Here is a 20,307-nt window from a genome sequence, read left to right as displayed (position 1 = left end):
GAGCGGCAAACAAGTATGAGGTTGTTCGCTGTGCAGGGGAAGCCATACAGAGTCAGACCAGAAGCGAAGTTACAGGGAACCAGGCAGAGGGCCTTTTCGGTGGTGGCTCCTGCCCTGTGGAACACCCTCCCATCAGATGTCAAGGAAATAAGCAACTATCTGACTTTTAGAAGACATCTGAAGGCAGCCCTGTTTAGGGAAGTTTTTAATGCTTGATGCTTTATTGTGTTTTTAATATTTTGTGGGGAGCCACCCAGAGGGCGGGGGGGGGGGGAGGAGAATTCATGGCAACTTTACACTTTTATCCAGTTTTCGCTTCAAAAACTAGGTTCACTGGAAAGAAAAGGAGACGATCAGTCTTTAACATCAGCAGTAACATCTAGACCATGGGAATGTTCCAGCCCTGTTCTTGAGTTTGTTTAAAATCTAAAACAGCTTATCTTGTATTCCTTTCTTTGAATTTATGCCATTTAGGTTTTTTAAACCTTTTTGTAAAGGCAACACTAGAATTTTCACAGCTGAGTCCTCAACTCTTTATTACTGTGCTTTGCTTTCTTTAATTTGGGTTTTGTCTAAAACTTGCCATTGAGGTTTTCAAACCCTTTTTTGTAAATTCAGTATTAGAAACTGTACCATTGAGTCCTCAATCCTTTATTACTGCGCTTTGCTTCACCTCAGTCAAGCCAGGATTATAATACTTCAGAATTTTTGGGAGTTCTACCCCCTTTTTTTGAATTTTGGTCATTTAAGGTTCATGATTTTTCTATTTCCTTCTGAAGAAACTGAATAGTTCAGTGAAACGAGGTTTGTAGCCGGCATTCCGTTTATTCAATTTTAGGTTTTTCTAATTTTTTCCTTAAACTTTTTGATTTATTTCCGTAAGATAATATTTCTAGTCAATTACTTCTCGTTTCAGGGATTTTCACGGTATTTCATTTGTTTTGTGCAATTTCTCGGTTCCATGACTGTCTTTTCTCTACTGGTCTCTGTTAAATTGTGGGTGAACATATCAGATGACACAGCGATTCTTCAAACAGCTCTTGTTTATTCACAGGCCAGAACAGAACTGAACTGAAGGGTTCAGCCAGCCTGCTTATATAGAGCTCCACTAGAACGCAACAGTAACCACTTTCTGTAACTAGCCAATCACTGAACGTCACTTTCAATCCCCTATTTGCGTATGTGTACCTGAGTGAAAACTATCTACAGTATCTCCTTGAAAGAGAAAGAGTTTGGATTTGATATCCCGCCTTTCACTCCCCTTCAAGAGTCTCAAAGCGGCTAACATTCTCCCTTCCCTTCCTCCCCCACAACAAACACTCTGTGAGGTGAGTGGGGCTGAGAGACGTCAAAGAAGTGTGACTGGCCCAAGGTCACCCAGCAGCTGCATGTGGAGGAGCGGAGACGCGAACCTGGTTCCCCAGAATACAGTGGTGCCTCGCAAGACGAAATTAATTCGTTCCGCAAGTTTTTTCTTCTTGCGAGTTTTTCGTCTTGCGAAGCACGGTTTCCCATAGGAATGCATTGAAAATCAATTAATGCGTTCCTATGGAAACCGCTTGCCAGGCTGGCGGTGCGGAGAAGGGCTTTTCTCCCCACCGCAAGCCTTCAGGACAGGTACGGGAACAGAGGGGAAGGGGCGCAGCGCTTCTCCTCTGTTCCCAGGGCTTGCGGTTGGAGGAGGGTTTTTCCTCCCCACCGCCAACATTCAGAACAGCATTCTGAATGTTGGCGGTGGGAAGGAAAACCCTCCTCCCACCGCAAGTCTTCAGGACAGCCATCCGAAGGCTGGCGTGGGGAGAAGGGCTTTCCGCCCCACCGCCAGCCTTCGGAGCAGCCTTCCGAAGGCTGGCGCGGGGAGAAGGGCTTTTCTCCCCACCGCCAGCCTTCGGAGGAGCCTTCCGAAGGCTGGCGCGGGGAGAAGGGCTTTCCGCCCCACCGCCAGCCTTCGGAGGAGCCTTCCGAAGGCTGGCGCGGGGAGAAGGGCTTTCCGCCCCACCGCCAGCCTTCGGAGGAGCCTTCCGAAGGCTGGCGCGGGGAGAAGGGCTTTCCGCCCCACCGCCAGCCTTCGGAGGAGCCTTCCGAAGGCTGGCGCGGGGAGAAGGGCTTTCCGCCCCACCGCCAGCCTTCGGAGGAGGTCCGAGGACAGTGGGGAAGAAGCGCTGCGCTTCCCCGCTGTCCCGGAGATTTCCCTATGGGCTTTCGTCTTGCGAAGGAAGCCCATAGGGAAATTCGTTTTGCGAAGCGCCTCCAAAACGGAAAACCCTTTCGTCTAGCGGGTTTTCCGTCTTGCGAGGCGTTCGTCTTGCGAGGTACCACTGTAGGAGACTACCGTTCTTAACCACTACACCACACTGGCTCCAGGATGAAAACTTCAGTACATAACACCCTCCTGCAAGGGCTCATTTTGCCCACAACCCCAACCTGAACGAACAAGAAATGAACTCGTATGCAGAATGGCGACTTTACAAATGCTTTTATCCAGTTTTCGCTTCACAAAACTAGGTTCACTGGAAAGAAAAGGAGACCCCCCCCCTTCAGATATCGGACACGGAGAGGAGGGTGGCCGTGGGAGAGGAAGCAGGTCGCCGGCTCCCGTGGATCTGGCATTTCCAGTGCCGGTCTTGATCCGGATCCAGAAGCTCCGCAGAATCCAGCATGTCGGGAACTGGCCGGGAAAGAAAATAACAGATGGTATTTAACTCTGAGTAGACTTGCTAAGATGTTTAAGTCCCAATCAGATAAGTGCAAAGAGGTGGAGGAACGTTCCTTCATATGTGGTGGACTTGTAAGAGGGTAAAAAGAGTACTGGGAAATGATCCATAATGAATTGAAAAAAAATGTTTAAAAGTACTTTCCACAAAAAACCAGAGTCCTTTCTGTTGGGGATAATTCAGGCTGAAATTCCCAGGTGTCAAAAAATGTTATTTATAAGAGTACATTCATTTGTAAAAAAGGAATATACAACGGGATAGACAGGAAGTCCAAAGTGTTGGTACATATATGATTTTGGAATAGTTATTTGTCCTTGTTTTTTTTCTGGGTGAGGATGAACCGGTCCCAGGTTTCCCTTCATGCAATTGTGAATACCTGGCCGCTGTTGGAACATAAATGCTGCCAGAAACAGCTGTTGCAGACATCTGCTGAGGGAATACAGGGAGAGATTGATCTAAGACTCACCTACAAAAGTGGTCACATGACGCAGCGCCCGTCTCAGGTAAGCACACGTTGACGCCTTACCTGTTCAGCATCCACCCATCTACCCCAGCAGCCTTCTCTGTCCCTTAGTGGACCACTGGGATATGTCAGCCGCAGCAGGAGATCTACTCACTTGGGATCTCCACCATTCTTTCTTGGCTGTTCATTTGCCAGCTAGATTTCTTCTTGCCAACCTGGAAGGAGGCAGTGGGAAAAAGACAGTCATGGAACCAAGAAATTAAAGGTAAAGGTAAAGGGACCCCTGACCATTAGGTCGAGCTGTGACCTACTCTGGGGTTGCGGCGCTCATCTCACTTCATTGGCCGAGGGAGCCAGCGTACAGGTTCCAGGTCATGTGGCCAGCATGACTAAGCCGCTTCTGGTGAACCAGAGCAGCGCACGGAAGCGCCGTTTACCTTCCCTCTGGAGCGGTACCTATTTATCTACTTGCACTTTGACGTGCTTTCGAACTGCTAGGTTGGCAGGAGCAGGGACCGAGCAATGGGAGCTCACCCCATTGCGGGGATTCAAACCGCCGTCGTTCTGATCGGCAAGTCCTAGGCTCTGTGGTTTAACCCACAGCGCCACCCACGTCCCTAAGAAATTGAGGACTCGGCTGTAAAAACTCTGGTTGAAATATACTCAGAGTCGCAAAGTGATTTCATGCTCTTTATTCAGCTCATAGTGGTGAGGAGGAATGAATGAAAGTCCCCTCAAAGTATCTGCTTTATATACATTATTTACACAATGGGCTGCACATGATTGGCTAATTCTGGAATTCTACTGTAAGCCAATCAGGTTGTGGATTCACTTATATCTGGAGCATGATTGGGTGGTTCCTGCCAACCAATCATACTGCTGCCTTGTTCTAGGACCAATCAGACTGCTGCAATTTGGATCCTATTGTTCTAGGACCAATCAGACTGCTGCAGTTTGGATCCTATTCAACTCAGTACATAACACTGGTATTGCCTTTACAATACAATACTAACAAAAAAACTTACAAAGGAATACGAGAAAAGCCGTTTTAGATTTTAAACAAACTCAAGAACAGGTCTGAAACACTCCTGACTGCTGATGTTAAAGACTGATGCTAAAAACCTGGAAGGAGGAGCATCGCTGAATGGGAAGACACCGCAATGCACAGCAATCTTTGTTTTCTGCTGGGCCTCCTCGATTTGTCCCTGGCCCCAACAAAGGGACTGCAACCTTGCTTGCCCTGCGCTTGGGTCATAGAATCACAGAACTGCAAAGTCGGAAGTGACCCAAAGGACCGTCTAGTGTAGTCCAACCCCTGCAATCCAGGTTTGCAGGAGCTTCTCCTCATGTTCAAGACCTCAGGCCTGCTCCCATTCTGTCTACCGCAACCTTTCCCAAAGACTGCACTAGCAGAGACTGATGAGAGGGAGATACCAATTCAAAATAGCCAGAGGGCACCAGGTTGGGGTTAGGCAAGTCCACTCGCCACACTGCAACTCTCAAAGGCCATAGCCAAGGCTCCTCCAGGCAACGTGTTCAGCATTTATCCTGATCATTCTGACCCTTGTGGCCTATGCATTAGTAAAATTGTGGCTAGGTTGCTGGAATGCTTTATTTGTGAGGCTGCCCTTGGGCGTGGTTTGGAAACTCCAGCTGGCGTGTTTTGTATTATTATTATTATTATTATTAGTAGTAGTAGTAGTAGTAGTAGTAGTAGTAGTATACTGCTCTTCATGTGTAGATGTCAGGGCAGCGGCCACATTGCAGACGACGACATCTGGCCGAAAACATTTGGCACCAGTGTTAAAACAGCTGCCCTGGTTGCTCCTCTTCTACCAAGCCAGGTTCAAGGTCCTTGAATTAATTTGCAAAGCTCTGAACAACTTAGGAGCAGGGCACCTCAAGGGATCGCCTGAACCTTCTACCCTGGCTCAATCACCTAAGGAAAATTAACAACAACCATCTCAAACTTTCCAAAATAACAACAGACTAAAAACAGATTAAAAGTCACACCAGCTTCCTAAACATCTGGGTAAAGGTAAAGGGACCCCTGACCGTTAGGTCCAGTCGCGGACAACTCTGGGGTTGCGGCACTCATCTCACTTTATTGGCTGAGGGAGCTGGCGTACAGCTTCCGGGTCATGTGGCCAGCATGACTAAGCTGCTTCTGGCGAACCAGAGCAGGGCATGGAAACGCCGTTTTCCATCCCGCCATGTTGTTGTTGTTTAGTCATTTAGTTGTGTCCGCCTCTTCGTGACCCCCTGGACCAGAGCACGCCAGGCACTCCTGTCTTCCACTGCCTCCCGCAGATTGGTCAAACTCATGTTTGTAGCTTCGAGAACACTGTCCAACCATCTCATCCTCTGTTGTCCCCTTCTCCTTGTGCCCTCCATCTTTCCCAACATCAGGGTCTTTTCCAGGGAGTCTTCTCTTCTCATGAGGTGGTCAAAGTCTTGGAGCCTCGGCTTCACGATCTGTCCTTCCAGTGAGCACTCAGGGCTGGTTTCCTTCAGAATGGATAGGTTTGATCTTCTTGCAGTCCATGGGACTCTCAAGAGTCTCCTCCAGCACCAGAATTCAAAAGCACCAATTCTTTGGCGATCAGCCTTCTTTATGGTCCAATTGTCACTTTCATACATTTCATACATCACTACTGGGAAAATCATAGCTTTAACTATGCAGACCTTTGTTGGCAAGGTGATGTCTCTGCTTTTTAAGATGCTGTCTAGGTTTGTCATTGCACATCCCGCTGGAGCGGTACCTAATTATCTACTTGCACTTTGACGTGCTTTTGAACTGCTAGGTTGGCAGGAGCAGGGGCCGAGCAACAGGAGCTCACCCTGTTGCGGGGATTCGAACCGGCTTGTCTAAACAAGAATGTTTTTAGCAGGCACCAAAAAGAGCCCAGCGAAGGCACCTGCCTGATATCAATAGGCAGGGAGTTCCAAAGGCTAGGCGCTGCCACACTACAAGTGTGAGTTTTTCGGATGTGAAACAGGTGCTGGGTGGCACCTGAAAGTTCCACTGAAATATGTGGGGCAAGGCGATCTCTTAGGTGAACTGGTCCCGAGTTGTTAAGGGCACCTTGAACCTGGGAATCAAAGGGTATGCAATGGGTACCTATTCCACATCAAACTGAGGTGCGGACGGGCCCATGCGTCAGGCAAAAGGCAATCCCACAGGGATATCTTTCCACCCCCTGCTCACCTGCTTCTCTGCCTTTTCTGCCAACGCTCCTCCCAGCCTGGGACCCTCTCGGTGCAGAAGGCTCCCCATGGCGGACAGGAAGTGGCGCCAAGCTTTGAGCACCTTCTGCTGGCGGGACAGGTCTTGGGAGCAGCTGTGAGGGCAGGAGCCGGGGATGGCCGAACCCATGCTGGAGACCCAGGGGACGTGGCAGAGCTCAGCGGCCTCGGCGGTCCCCAGGGCCATCGCTCCGGAGGACCTCACTCTGTACCTGCAAGAAGAGCATGGAAAGGTGGGAGGTGCAGATGAAACCGGGGTGGGCGTGTCATTGTGGTGGGAGGGACTATCTTCTGACTTAAGAGCTCCTCCAGGCAACCTGCTCATTGAGCATTCTCCCTACTCGCTTGCGCAAAGCTTGTGTGAAGGCAGTTAGATTGCACCCGGTATTTACTGAGCGCTTCTTCTGAAATTCAGCCTCTGCAGAGTGCGCCACATGGGCGCCTCCTCCTCCATGCCTGCCTGTTATGTACTGAAGTTCTCACCCTGGGCCAGCAGGGGGATACTGTAGATAGTTATGCAAATAAGGGATCGAAAGTGACGTTCAGTGATTGGATAGTTTTAGAAAATTGTTACAGTTACATTGCACTGGTGCTCTATATAAGCAGGCTGGCTGAACGCTTCAGTTCAGTTCTGTCCTGGCCTGTGAATAAACAAGAGCTGTTTGAAGAATCGCTGTCGTCTGACATGTTCACCCACAACTTAACACTGCCCACTCCTCGTGAGCGTATAGAGGGGAGGTCCAAAAATATCTACATGGTGCCTAGGGAACAACTTGCATCTTAATATCAGCAAGACAAAGGAGATGGTGTTGGACTTCTTCCCTCCCTAAAAAACTACGGGAAATGGGGGGGGGGGCGGAGGGAGCTTTGCACCACAGCACTGGGTATGCGTAAGACGGCCCTGGGTACCACTGTAATAAAAGCAAGCAAGGAATGCGATTCCGTCACCTGCCAGCTAAAGATTTCCCCTATCTGGATGGCAGCCCGTAACCCTGCACACCCGGAGGTCACCCCCAAGGAAGGATGGCGAAGCCCTGAGCCCCGAGTCACGCACTTGGTTCTGTGCCTCTTGCAACACCCTGAGTCCTGCCAGTTCAAGGCCAAAGGTTGCTTGAAGGACAGAGCCTGTGGAGAGAGATGAGGGAGGTCAGAGATGGAAAGGGAAGCAGCAGCAACAGGCAGCCTCTGCTGGGCTCGGGGTCAAGGGCCCGGGGAGCTCTCCAAGGTTGGGGGGACCCTGTCTTGGCTGCATGCGATGGTGAACAGCGGCACACACAGCTCTGGCCGCCATCCTTTGGGCTCTGCATCCCCAGGAACTCAGACCAGGCGGCTCCACTCACAAGGAGCAGTTTCTTTCCTCAGCCATGTTTGCCCCTTTATCTGCTTGCGGTACCTGGAATTTGCAGCTGTGACGAGCAGTTAAGATGTATCTGATCTGGGTGCAAACCAGGAGGAGCAGAGGCACCAAGTAGAATGCGGTGGGGATGGTCACCAGCACTCTGGAAGCACCGGAGTCAAGGAAGACGGACAGATAATAATAATAATAATAATAATAATAATAATAATAATAATAATAATAATAATAATAATTTATTTTTACCCCGCCCATCTGGCTGGGTTTCCCCAGCCACTCTGGGCGGCTTCCAACAAAGATTAAAAATACATTAAAATATCACACATTAAAAACTTCCCTAAACCTTCAGATGTCTTCTAAAAGTCTGGTAGTTGTTTTTCTCTTTGATTTCTGGTGGGAGGGCGTTCCACAGGGTGGGCACCACCACCGAGAAGGCCCTGTGCGTGGTTCCCTGTAACTTAGCTTCCAGAACTATCAGAAGGCCCTCGGAGCTGGACCTCAGTGTCTGGCAGAACGATGGGGGTGGAGACGCTCCCTCAGGTCTACTGGACTGAGGCCTTTTAGGGCTTTCAAGGACACAGGGGAGAAACGTGCTAAGAGGAAGGCACACTTGGCAAATCCACACCGTGATCAACTCCCGCCCGGAAACCAATGTTCCCACTGTGAAAGGACGTGTGGATCCAGAATTGGCCTCCTCGGTCACTTACGGACTCATTGTTTAAACCGTGTTTATGGAAGACAATCTTACTCGGCTACGAGTGATCACCAAAGAAGAAAGACAGAAGAAGCAAAGAATTGTAGTTTGGGGGGGGGGGAATCTGGGTCTCCTAACAGTTCTCAGCACCCTTAGCAAACTACAGCTCCCAGGATTCTTTGAATCCCAGCGTTACAGGAGAGGGAGGGGAACTTCTCTCTGAAGGATACGTGCAGATCTTTTCCACGCTGAAAGCCTGCTGGGAGTTGAATGCCAGGTAGACCAGGCAGGAAGCCAGCACCGCCAGGTCGTAGCCGCTCAGGAAGGCCACAAAGAAGATGAAGAAGCGAAAGTTGTGGTAGCCAATGCAGTTGTTGACCCACATGCAGTGATGGTCGAATTCCTGCAGGTGATATACAGTATAATGAATTGAAGAAAATGTTGAAAATAACTTTTGTAAAAAAAAACCAGAAGCCTTTTTATTAGGTATTTTAAGCCAAGATATACCGAAAGAAAGGGACGCGGGTGGCGCTGTGGGTAAAACCTCAGCGCCTAGGACTTGCCGATCGTCAGGTCGGCGGTTCGAATCCCCGCGGCGGGGTGCGCTCCTGTTGCTCGGTCCCAGCGCCTGCCAACCTAGCAGTTCGAAAGCACCCCCGGGTGCAAGTACATAAATAGGGACCGCTTACTAGTGGGAAGGTAAATGGCATTTCCGTGTGCTGTGCTGGCTCGCCAGATGCAGCTTGTCACGCTGACCACGTGACCCAGAAGTGTCTTCGGACAGTGCTGGCCCCCGGCCTCTTAAGCGAGATGGGCGCACAACCCCAGAGTCGGACACGACTGGCCCGTACGGGCAGGGGTACCTTTACCTTTACTTTATACCGAAAGAAAAGAGGACTGTTGAGTTGTGGGTGAACATATCAGACAACACAGCGAGTCTTCAAACAGCTCTTGTTTATTCACAGGCCAGAACAGAACTGAACTGAAGGGTTCAGCCAGCCTGCTTATACAGAGCTCCATTACAACGCAACTGTAACCACTTTCTGTAACTATCCAATCACCGAATGTAACTTTCAATCCCTTATTTGCATATGTGGACCTGAGTGAAAACTATCTACAGTATCCCCCTGTTGGCCCAGGGTGAGAACTTCAGTACATAACAAGGACTATATTCATGTATGCCACTACAGCAGCGAGAATGTTGATTGCACAAAACTGGAAGACTGGAGAAATACCAACTAAAGAACAATGGCAAGAGAAGCTGATGAACTATGCAGAACTGGCAAAAATGACAGATTAAGAGAAAAAGACAACAGTGACTTTGAAAAAGAATGGGAACTATTCATATTAAACTTGCAGAAACAAAGAAAGTTTATAGACTTGATGGTAGGATTTAAATGAACATCCTCATTATTAGTATTAGAAAATGTGTAGATAGAGAAATAATATGATGTATTCACTGTTATTTTTATGTTTTTAGGTTTGATGCTATTGTATAAATATATTATTAGTATTTTTTTTTCCTTTTAGGAGGCAGCAAAATGGGTGAAAGGAGAAACAAACCAGAAGTGGAAGTTGGGGGAAGCCTAGGAGGAAAGGGAGGAAGGAATGCATAGAAAATGTTATGAATATGAGATGTGTGTAATGAATGAAAAAGAAAAATGAATAAAATAAAAGAATTCCTGCAGGTGGGGCCGGAGAGTTAGGACGCGGCGCTTCTGTCCAGCTCAGGAGCCTTCTGTCCAGCTCAGCCGCATTTTGCACCCCAGGTGCAAAACACTTTTCCTGTATGCATTTTTCACTAACATACATACAGTGGTGCCCCGCAAGACGAATGCCTCGCAAGATGGAAAACTTGCTAGACGAAAGAGTTTTCCGTTTTGGAGGTGCTTCGCAAAACGAATCTCCTATGGGCTTGCTTCGCAAGACGAAAATGTCTTGCGAGTTCCTGCGGTTTTTTCCCCTTCCCCCCCTTTTTCTAAGCCGCTAAGCCGCTTATCAGCTGATCCGATAAGCCGCTAATAGCGCTAATCCGCTAATCCGTCAATGGGCTTGCTTCGCAAGACGAAAAAACCGCTAGACGAAGAGAATCACAGAACGGATTCTTTTCGTCTTGTGAGGCACCACTGTATTTTCGCAAGTAATATCCCCCAATATATTGCCTTTTTGCATGTTATCTGCACACCTTGCAGCAATATATGCAGAGCTTGACCAGAGAACTGCACTGCAAAATTCTGAGACATGCCAAATTTGGAATCGTGGCTGCATTTCAGTTTGCACCGTGCTCCAGAAAGTGCAAACTAGGTGACAGGTTTTACTTTAAATGCGAACCAAGTCAAGCTCCTCCTCCTCCTCTCCTCTGCCCCTAGGGGCCGCTGTCGTTCTTTACCTCCACACAGGTGTTGCACCAGGAGCAGTGGAAGGTGTGCTGCAGGCAGTAGAGCTGGCATTTGTTGCACCAGTGCTGGTTGAGGTCTTTCATGGTGAAGGCCTGGTTCACCAGCTCTTCTTCAATGCCTGGCCGTGGAAGGAAGCAGAGAAGGGAGAAGGCGGCTTCAGTGTCAGGCCATGTGGACACCACACATTTAAAGACTACTCTATTCCGAACTTTAAAATGGAAAGCGTAATGCTGGTGGTCAACAAAAGAGGTTTAAAGACTGTCTCAAGGCAAATCCTTAAAAATGTAGAATAAACACTGACAACTGGGAAACACTGGCCTGCAAGCGCTCCAGTTGGAGAACAGCCTTGACCAAAGGTGTCGTGGGCTTTGAAGACACTCGAACTCAGGACGCAAGGGAGAAACGTGCTAAGAGGAAGGCACGCTTGGCAAACCCTCACCGTGATCAACTCCCGTCTGGAAACCTATGTACCCACTGTGGAAGGACGTGTGGATCCAGAATTGGCCTCCACAGTCATTTACAGACTCATTGCTAAAACCGTGTTTATGGAAGACAACCTTACTCGGCGCAGCCTGGCAGTCATTTTGGACTCACAGCTGTCCATGGAGGCACAGGTCAAATCTGTATCCAGGGCAGCTGTTTACCAGCTCCATCTGGTACGCAGGCTGAGACCCTATCTGCCTGCGGACTGCCTCATCAGAGTGGTGCATGCTCTGGTTATCTCCCGCTTGGATTACTGCAATGCACTCTACGTGGGGCTACCTTTGAAGGTGACCCGGAAACTACAACTAATCCAGAACGTGGCAGCTAGACTGATGACTGGGAGCGGCCGCAGAGACCACATAACAGACCTACATTGGCTCCCAGTACGTTTCCGAGCACAATTCAAAGTGTTGGTGCTGACCTTTAAAGCCCTAAACGGCCTCGGTCCAGTATACCTGAAGGAGCGTCTCCACCTCCATTGTTCTACCCGGACACTGAGGTCCAGCACCGAGGGCCTTCTGGCAGTTCCCTCACTGCGAGAAGCCAAGTTACAGGGAACCAGGCAGAGGGCCTTCTCGGTAGTGGCGCCCGCCCTGTGGAACGCCCTCCCACCAGATGTCAAAGAGAACAACAACTACCAAGCTTTTAGAAGACATCTGAAGGCAGCCCTGTTTCGGGAAGCTTTTAATGTTTGATGTATTATAGTATTTTAATATTCTTTTGGTAGCTGCCCAGAGTGGCTGGGGTATAAATAATAAATTATTATTATTATTATTATTACAAGGGATCGCCGAAGAAGAAGAAGAAGAAGAAGACACATTTAAAGCGCTGTGATGCCACTTTAAACAGTTATGGCTTCCCCCAGAGGATTCTGGGAGCTGTTAGGAGACTCCCCCATTTTCCTAATGGAGCTACAGTGGTACCTTGGTTCTCAAACACCTTGGTACTCAAACAAATTGGAACCCAAACGCTGCAAACCCAGAAGTAAGTGTTCCGGTTTGCGAAGTTGAACGTGTGCCGATTTGAGTGTTACACTTCCGTTTTGAGTGTTACGCTGAGGTCTGTCTGTTTTTGCTATTTATTTTGCGTTTTTGTTTTCGTGGATCTTTTTGTTTTGTTTTTGTGGCTGTGTGGAACCCAGTTGAGCTACTGATGGATTGAATGAGTGACTGCAGTACATTGTTTGTTGCTTTCATTTTGTGGATCAATGGTCTAATAGATAGTAAATTTCATGTTAAATTGCTGTTTTAGGGGTTGTTTTTAAAAGTCTGGAACAGATTAATCCATTTTGCATTGCTTTCTACGGGAAAGCGCACCTTGGTTTTGGAACGCTTTGGTTTTGGAAAGGACTCCCGGAACAGATTAAGTTTGAGAACCAAGGTACCGATGTATAATTCTCCGATTCACTTGACAATCTTTGATCCAAAGTCCTCCATTTTTAGATCCAAAGGTTGGGTGCCACCCTCACTCTCTGCAAGATTCCAAGGGGTTCTAGGGCAATCATGCCAGGTCTGTGTTCCTTTGGAGGGTTGAGGCACAGCGGAGACTGTCGTAGCCTTAAGAAATATAAACCATATTTCTACCTATTTCACCTGTTTACACCTTCAGCCTGCATGGAGAGAGTCCAGATCTTACAGCTTGGTCGTAGGGTGGCAGGGTGGGAGCAGCCCTTGCACACTTACCTTTGTGGAGGATTCCAGTGTCTGTGAAACTGGTGAGGAGGAAGTAGATAATGGTTGGGATGAAGAGGAGGCCGGAGATGGCGGGGAAGGCCCAGGACACATGGAGGGCCAGCCAGCTGCACCTGTGGGAGGAAGCAGGTGGAGGTTGGGGCGAGACCTTGGCTTCGGCCCACAGAAGAAACTAACCTTGGAAGAAAAAAGTCCTGTGCCCACCACAGTTTAAGAATCAGAATGGGAAGGGACCCTGCGGCTCATCTCCTCCAACTTCCTGGAATAATAATAATAATAATAATAATAATAATAATAATAATAATAATATCTTTATTGTCATTGCCCCCTTCGGGGACAACGGAATTACTTGACTGCTCCATAAAAACACTAATTAAACAATACAGTATAATACAGCAAGGGAGATTGGATGACTTTCAAAGTCCGGGCTTCCCATTCAGGGCCGAGATCGCTCTGGAGAAGAAGCTGTTCTTAAGACGGCTCATTCTTGTCTTCATCGTCCTGTATCTCCGTCCCGACGGCAAGAGCTCGAAGAGACAGTGACCAGGATGCGATGGATCTTTTACTATGTCCAGTGCCTTCCTATGGCACCTTGTGGCATAAATCTGCTCTAAGGTGGAGAGTGGGCAGCCAACAATGCTCTCTGCTGCCTTAACAACCCTGCACAACCCCATCCTGTCCCGGGTAGTACAGCTTCCGTACCACAGACATAAGCCATAAGTGAGCACGCTCTCAATGGCACAGTGATAGAAGGCAAGCAGCAGTTTCTGCGGAAGATGGTTTTTCCTTAGTATTCTCAAAAAGTACAGTCTCTGCTGCGCCTTCTTCACAAGCCCCCTTGTGTTGACACTCCAGGACAGATACCCTTGTAATTCAATGCCCAAAAATCTGAACGTTGTTACCCTCTCCACACAGACCCCATCAATCAAAAGTGGTTGGACGTTGCTCTTCTGTCTCCTGAAGTCCACCACAAGCTCCTTTGCAAGAATCTCAGCTCAAGTGTCCATGACAGACGGCCATCGAACCTCTGCTTAGAAACCTCCAAGGAAGGAGAGTCCACCACCGTCCGAGGGAGACCGTTCCACTGTCAAACAGCTCTCACTGTCCGAACGTTCCTCCTGATGTTAAGTCACAATCTCCTTTCTCGTAACTTGAAACCACTGGTTCAGGTCCTACCCTCCAGAGCAGGAGAAAGGAAACTCGTTCCATCTTCCATGTGACAGCCTTTTAGATACAGTGGTACCTCAGGTTACATACGCTTCAGGTTACAGACACTTCAGGTTACAGACTCCGCTAACCCAGAAATAGTACCTCGGGTTAAGAACTTTGCTTCAGGATGAGAACAGAAATTGCACGGCAGTGGCATGGCGGCAGCGGGAGGCCCCATTAGCTAAAGTGGTACCTCAGGTTAAGAACAGTTTCAGGTTAAGAATGGACCTCCAGAACGAATTAAGTTCTTAACCCGAGGTACCACTGTATTGACAAGCTGGAATGCATGCTAAGGAGGACAACCAAGATGACCAAGGATTTGGAAGCCGTGCCTCATGAGGAACGGTTGAGGGAGTTTGGCATGTTTAGCCTGGAGGAGACTGAGAGATGATAGGATAGCCATCTTCAAATATCTAAAGCAGGGGTCAGCAAACTAAGGGCCGCGGGCCAGATCAGGCCCAGTTGCCTTCAGGATCTGGCCCACGAACTGTCCGTGGATTGGCGTGGGGATTCTGTTCATTTGGGCTGCGCCATTTCCCCCCCCGCACCATTCCATTCCCCCCTCCCTCACACACCCTGTGGCGTTGCCTCCTCCGTCCCTCCCTCCTCCTGGCTTCTCCCCGCCCTGCCTAGAGGAGGAAGCGGGCTGGGCTGAGCTGGCTGAGCGCCATTTTAAGCAGCCCCTCTCCTCCGGAGTCAGCCCTTTCGCGCTGCTCATCTTCCCTCTGCCGCCGTCGCCTTGGTGCTCCTGTGGGCCAGAGAGTGGAGCGGACAACCTCGCTCTGCCAACCCACGAGAAGTAGCGGTGGTGGTGGCAGCCCCTGTGAAGGTAAGTACAACGGCTGGGGGGGGGGAGGACTACTTGCCCCCCTCGCCTCTTCTTCCAGCTCCCCACCCCCGGTGCTGCTTCTCTGGCCTGCCACAAGGTCTGTGGGATAGTGGACTGGCCCGTGGCTAAAAACTTTTGCCGACCCCTGATCTAAAGGGCTGCCCCATGGAAGATGGAGGAAGCTTGTATTCTGCTGCTCCAGATTGTAGGGACTAAGATATTACAAGTGCAGAACAGGTATTACGTAGCACCTCTAGGTAGACCATTTGTTGGGATCTAGTGAGACCGGCTGACCCTTTGGGTCTGATCTAGCAGGCCTCTTCTCATGTCCCTTACCTCTGCTGCCCTACCCTAAGACGGGATCATTCAATTCAAAATGGCCAGCTGAGCGGAATCGCCAACGGCTGCTACTTGACTCGGACATCCCGGATCCACCTTCATACTTACGGGAAAGTAAAGAAGAGGCAGCTGAGACCCATCAGGGTGCTGAAGTGGAAAGAAGCAAAGATGCTGGAAGTGAGAGATTGGCATCCATCTTGGGCAAACCCCATGTCTCGAGGGGAAGAGCCAGGGAAAGCTGTTGGAGCAGTCGCTGGGCCCAAGCTGGATGGAACCCCCTTTGGTCTGTTGCCAGGGCGATGTTGTGATGCGGCAAAGGGATCGAGGACAGAAGCGGGGGGTCTCCCCTGTTGTGGAACGTCGCCATGGTGGCGGAAGACGTCCATTAATGGGCCCACAGTGCAAAGGGTGCTGGGAGCTGGCACCTGCCTCTCAGGTGGCTTATGGGAGCGCTCCGTACAAGACTCACCCTAAGACCACCTTTAGGGGGTGGGGTTACGTTTATTCATTACAAATAAAGCGGTTCCTAGAGAAGAGGGAGAAAGGGATGTGGGTGGCACTGTGGGTTAAACCACAGAGCCTAGGACTTGCCGATCAGAAGGTTGACGGTTCGAATCTCCGCGGTGGGGTGAGCTCCCGTTGCTTGGTCGCTGCTCCTGCCAACCTAGCAGTTCGAAAGCACGTCAAAGTGCAAGTAGATAAATAGGTACTGCTCCGGCGGAAAGGTAAACGGTGTTTCCGTTCACCAGAAGCGGCTTAGTCATGCTGGCCACATGACCTGGAAGCTTTACAGCGGCTCCCTCGGCCAGTAAAGTCAGATGAGCGCCGCAACCCTAGAGTCAGTCACAACTGGACCTAATGGTCAGGGGTCCCTTTACCTAAAGAAGAGGGAGACAGTAAAGATTTACAACAGTGGTTTGCAGAAGGTCATAGATCAGAGGCTGGGAAATACTGGGAGAGGAGCAGGAGGGCGAGGCTCCAGGGGAGAGACAGCTGACAGACTCTCTAAAGACACAGAGTCTATCCCATACCCCTCTTCTCCCAGAACTCGGCGGGCCTGGAAGGGAGGAGAACAGAAAGCTCAGAGGCAGAAGGCACAGATCAGCCAACGTAGGGAAGATGTGTAATAGGAGAGGCGGAAGGGATGGGGCTTTACTTGGAGCAATGCCATCACTGCAAGAGAGGCACTTTTCAAAGCCTCTCTCTGTGAATATTGAATAAAAGACTTGGTAAGAACTCTCTTTGTTTATCTATTTCTTGGCTGGCCACCGTGGGAGGGACTGGATTCCCGGAAGCCTGACATATACCAGTTGTTTCTTCTCCAAAAGCATTTCCATTTGGGGTTGACTTTGGGGGTGTGTGCTTTGTCAGTTTGCCATTGAACCTGCCAGGGACCGCCCAATGGCTAGCTCATCAACTGTGGGACTCACGTGCTCTTGTGCCCGGATCCTGCTTGCAGGTTCCCCATAAAGGCGGAGCCTCCAATTGCCACGAAAATGCCGGGACCTTCATGAAAGGCACCACTGCTTCTCACTTTGTTTTGCAGAGTCCCGGATTTCCAAATAGCTTTCTGCTACAAGTGACCTTGGAGTCGTTTCCTTATAGCAATCAAACAATTTCATTGCAAACCATAAAATACAATTATTGGCTCTCGAAGCAGCACACATCAATAAAAACTGGGTGGGTGAGTGGGACGGGGGCGGTTCTGCCACCAAGCTTACAAATTACTGAGACACACAGGGAGAAGGGGAGGAGAAGGGAAAGGAAGGCAGTAGAGGAAGATCAGGTCTTCGAAGCCAGAATGAGTTCTGGCAATTGACCAAGGAGCTTCCATGTGGCAGAGTGCAATAGGAAGCCCTCAAATTCAGCACCTTGGCAATAATAATAATTTGTTATTTATACCCCGCCCATCTGGCTGGGTTTCCCCAGCTACTCTGGGTGGCTTCCAACACAATATTAAAATGCAGCAATGCCTCAAACATTAAAAGCTTCCCTAAACAGGGCTGCCTTCAGATGTTGTCTAAAAGTCTGGTAGTTGTTGTTCTCTTTGAAATCTGGTGGGAGGGCGTTCAACAGGGTGGGTGCCACCACCGAGAAGGCCCTCTGCCTGGTTCCCTGTAACTTGGCTTCTCGCAGTGAGGGAACCACCAGAAGGCCCTCGGCGCTGGACCTCAGTGTCCGGGATGACCGATGGGGGTGGACACGCTCCTTCAGGTATACTGGACCGAGGCCGTTTAGGGCTTTAAAGGCCAGCACTTTGAATTGTGCTCGGAAACGTACTGGGAGCCACTGTAGGTCTTTCAAGACCGGTGTTATATGGTCTCGGTGGCCACTCCCAGTCACCAGTCTAGCTGCCGCATTCTGGATTAGTTGCAGTTTCCAGGTCACCTTCAAAGGTAGCCCCGCATAGAGCGCATTGCAGTAGTCCAAGCAGGAGATAACCAGAGCATGCACCACTCTTGCAAGACAGACAGCGGGCAGGGAGGGTCTCATCCTGCGTACCAGATGGAGCTGGTAGACAGCTGCCTTGGACACAGAACTGACCTGCGCCTCTATGGACAGCTGTGAGTCCAAAATGACTCCCAGGCTGCGCACCTGGTCCTTCAGGGGCACAGTTGCCCCACTCAGGACCAGGGAGTCCTCCACACCTGCCCACCTCCTGTCCCCCCAAAACAGTACTTCTGTCTTGTCAGGATTCAACCTCAATCTGTTAGCCACCACCCATCCTCCAACCGCCTTCAGATACTCACACAGGACCTTCACTGGTTCCGATTTTAAAGAGAGGTAGACGTTATTGGCTAGCTGAGATATGGCAAGGAGAACGGAACAGAATATTTTGGCAAGATTGAAATAAGAACGTACAAAGAGCCTGCAGGATCAGGCCAATGGCCCGTCCAGTCCAGTATCCTGTTCTTGCAGGGGCTGAAGAGTGGGAAGTGGGATCTGAGCAATCTCAGCTCCTGTGGTTTCCAGCAACTGGCATTCAGAAGCATCGCTGCCTCTGACAGTGTAGGCAGAGCGCAGCCGTCCTGGCTAGTCGCCATTGATAGCCCTCCCCTCCATGAATTTGGCTAATCCTCTTTTAAAGCCACCCAAGTAAACTGCCTATCCTTGTCGCGGGATCACATTCATCCAGTGCTATACCAGCTGCACTGGCTCCCGGTGGAGTACAGGATCAGGTTTAAGGTGCTGGTTTTGACCTTTAAAGCCCTATGCAGCCTAGGACCCACGTACCTACAGGACCGCCTCTCCTGGTATGCCCCGCGGAGGACCTTAAGGTCCACAAATGACAACATTTTGGAGGTCCCAGGTCTCAAGGTGGTTAGATTGGTCTCAACTAGGGCCAGGGCCTTTTCAGTACTGGCCCCGACTTGGTGGAATGCTCTGTCACAAGAGACTAGGGCCTTGTGGGACTTGACATCTTTCCGCAGGGCCTGCAAGATGGAGCTGTTCCGTCTGGCCTTCGGCTTGGACGCAGTCTGACCCTTATGTTTTCCCTCTCCTTATGGCCTTGATTTATGGGCTACTTTTAAAATGAGGTTGCACTTTAAATTGCATTTTAAACCTGTATTTTAAATTGAGGTTTTTTTCCTATTATGTTTTTACTGTAATTTTTACTGTTGTTAGCCTGCTCGGCTGGGGAGGGCAGGGTATACAGTAAATAAAATTTATTATTACAGCATCTTAAAAAGCAGAGACATCACCTTGCCAACAAAGGCCTGTATAGTTAAAGCTATGGTTTTCCCAGTGGTGATGTATGGAAGTGAGAGCTGGACCATAAAGAAGGCTGATCACCGAAGAATGGATGCTTTTGAATTCTGGTGCTGGAGGAGACTCTTGAGAGTCCCATGGACTGCAAGAAGATCAAACCTCTCCATTCTGAAGGAAATCAGCCCTGAGTGCTCACTGGAAGGACAGATCCTGAAGCTGAGGCTCCAAGACTTTGGCCACCTCATGAGAAGAGAAGACTCCCTGGAAAAGACCCTGGTGTTGGGAAAGATGGGGGGCACAAGGAGAAGGGGACAACAGAGGACGAGATGGTTGGACAGTGTTCTTGAAGCTATGAACATGAGTTTGACCAAACTGCTGGAGGCAGTGGAAGACAGGAGTGCCTGGCGTGCTCTGGTCCAGGGGGTCACGAAGAGTCGGGCACAACTAAACAACAACAACAACCTCGGGTTAAGAACTTAATTTGTTCTGGAGGTCCGTTCTTATCCTGAAACTGTTCTTAATCTGAGGCACCACTTTAGCTCATGGGGCCTCCTACTGCCACCGCCGTGCGATTTCTGTTCTCATCCTGAAGCAAAGTTCTTAACCCAAGGTACTATTTCTGGGTTAGCGGAGTCTGAAACCTGAAGCGTCTGTAACCCGAGGTACCGCTGTACTGCTAGTACTTTGGCCACCTCATAAGAGAAGAGAAGACTCCCTGGAAAAGACCCTGATGTTGGGAAAGATGGAGGGCACAAGGAGAAGGGGACGACGGAGTACAAGATGGTGGGACAGTGTTCTTGAAGCTACCAGCAGGAAGCTGGAGTGCCTGGCGTGCTCTGGTCCATGGGGTCACGAAGAGTCGAACACGACTAAATGACTAAACAACAACAACAACATTATTATTACTATTGTAGTCTAACTATTCGCTGCATGAAGAAGCCCTTTATTCCTTGTCCTGTCCAAGGTTTGACTCAGCACCTAGTTTTTACATAATAAGGACACGAGACTGGGAATCAAAGGCTGGCAGAGAAAGAGAGAGAGAGAGAGAGAGAGAGAGAGAGAGAGAGAGAGAGAGAGAGAGAGAGAGATGACCTATGGAAATGTGGTTTCCTTGGCACATTGCCTGTGTGACGTTGGACAAGCCTTTCGCTTGCCGCTGCCCCTTCCTGGGTCAT

At 49.5% G+C, this 20,307-nt stretch overlaps 1 protein-coding gene across 1 annotated transcript; it reads right to left on the bottom strand.

The window, feature by feature from the left end:
- Window positions 1–2,461: 2,461 nt before the first annotated feature.
- ZDHHC19 (zDHHC palmitoyltransferase 19) lies at window positions 2,462–15,721 on the bottom strand. Its single transcript, XM_081190549.1, has 9 exons — window positions 15,530–15,721; window positions 13,036–13,157; window positions 10,861–10,988; window positions 8,702–8,874; window positions 7,817–7,922; window positions 7,478–7,548; window positions 6,386–6,635; window positions 3,332–3,392; window positions 2,462–2,668 (listed from the first exon to the last, which is right to left on the bottom strand). The coding sequence occupies exons 1-9, from the start codon at window positions 15,631–15,633 to the stop codon at window positions 2,538–2,540; spliced, it is 1,146 nt and encodes a 381-aa protein (XP_081046675.1). The 5' UTR covers window positions 15,634–15,721; the 3' UTR covers window positions 2,462–2,537.
- Window positions 15,722–20,307: the final 4,586 nt, after the last annotated feature.

The sequence above is a fragment of the Podarcis bocagei genome (genome assembly GCF_964188305.1).
Source record: "Podarcis bocagei genome assembly, chromosome: 4".
NCBI classification, from domain to species: domain Eukaryota; kingdom Metazoa; phylum Chordata; class Lepidosauria; order Squamata; family Lacertidae; genus Podarcis; species Podarcis bocagei.
The sequence above is the reverse complement of the archived record's forward strand: the minus strand, read 5'-3'. Positions and strand labels throughout refer to the sequence as shown.

Coding starts and splice junctions, on each gene's coding strand:
- ZDHHC19 (XM_081190549.1), bottom strand. CDS start 15,633: ATGGGGTTTGCCCAAGATGGATGCCAATCTCTCACTTCCAGCATCTTT. Junction 10,989..13,035: donor CACTGGAATCCTCCACAAAG/GTAAGTGTGCAA, acceptor TTCCACGGCCAG/GCATTGAAGAAGAGCTGGTG. Junction 6,636..7,477: donor TGCAAGAGGCACAGAACCAA/GTGCGTGACTCG, acceptor CTCTTCTTGCAG/GTACAGAGTGAGGTCCTCCG.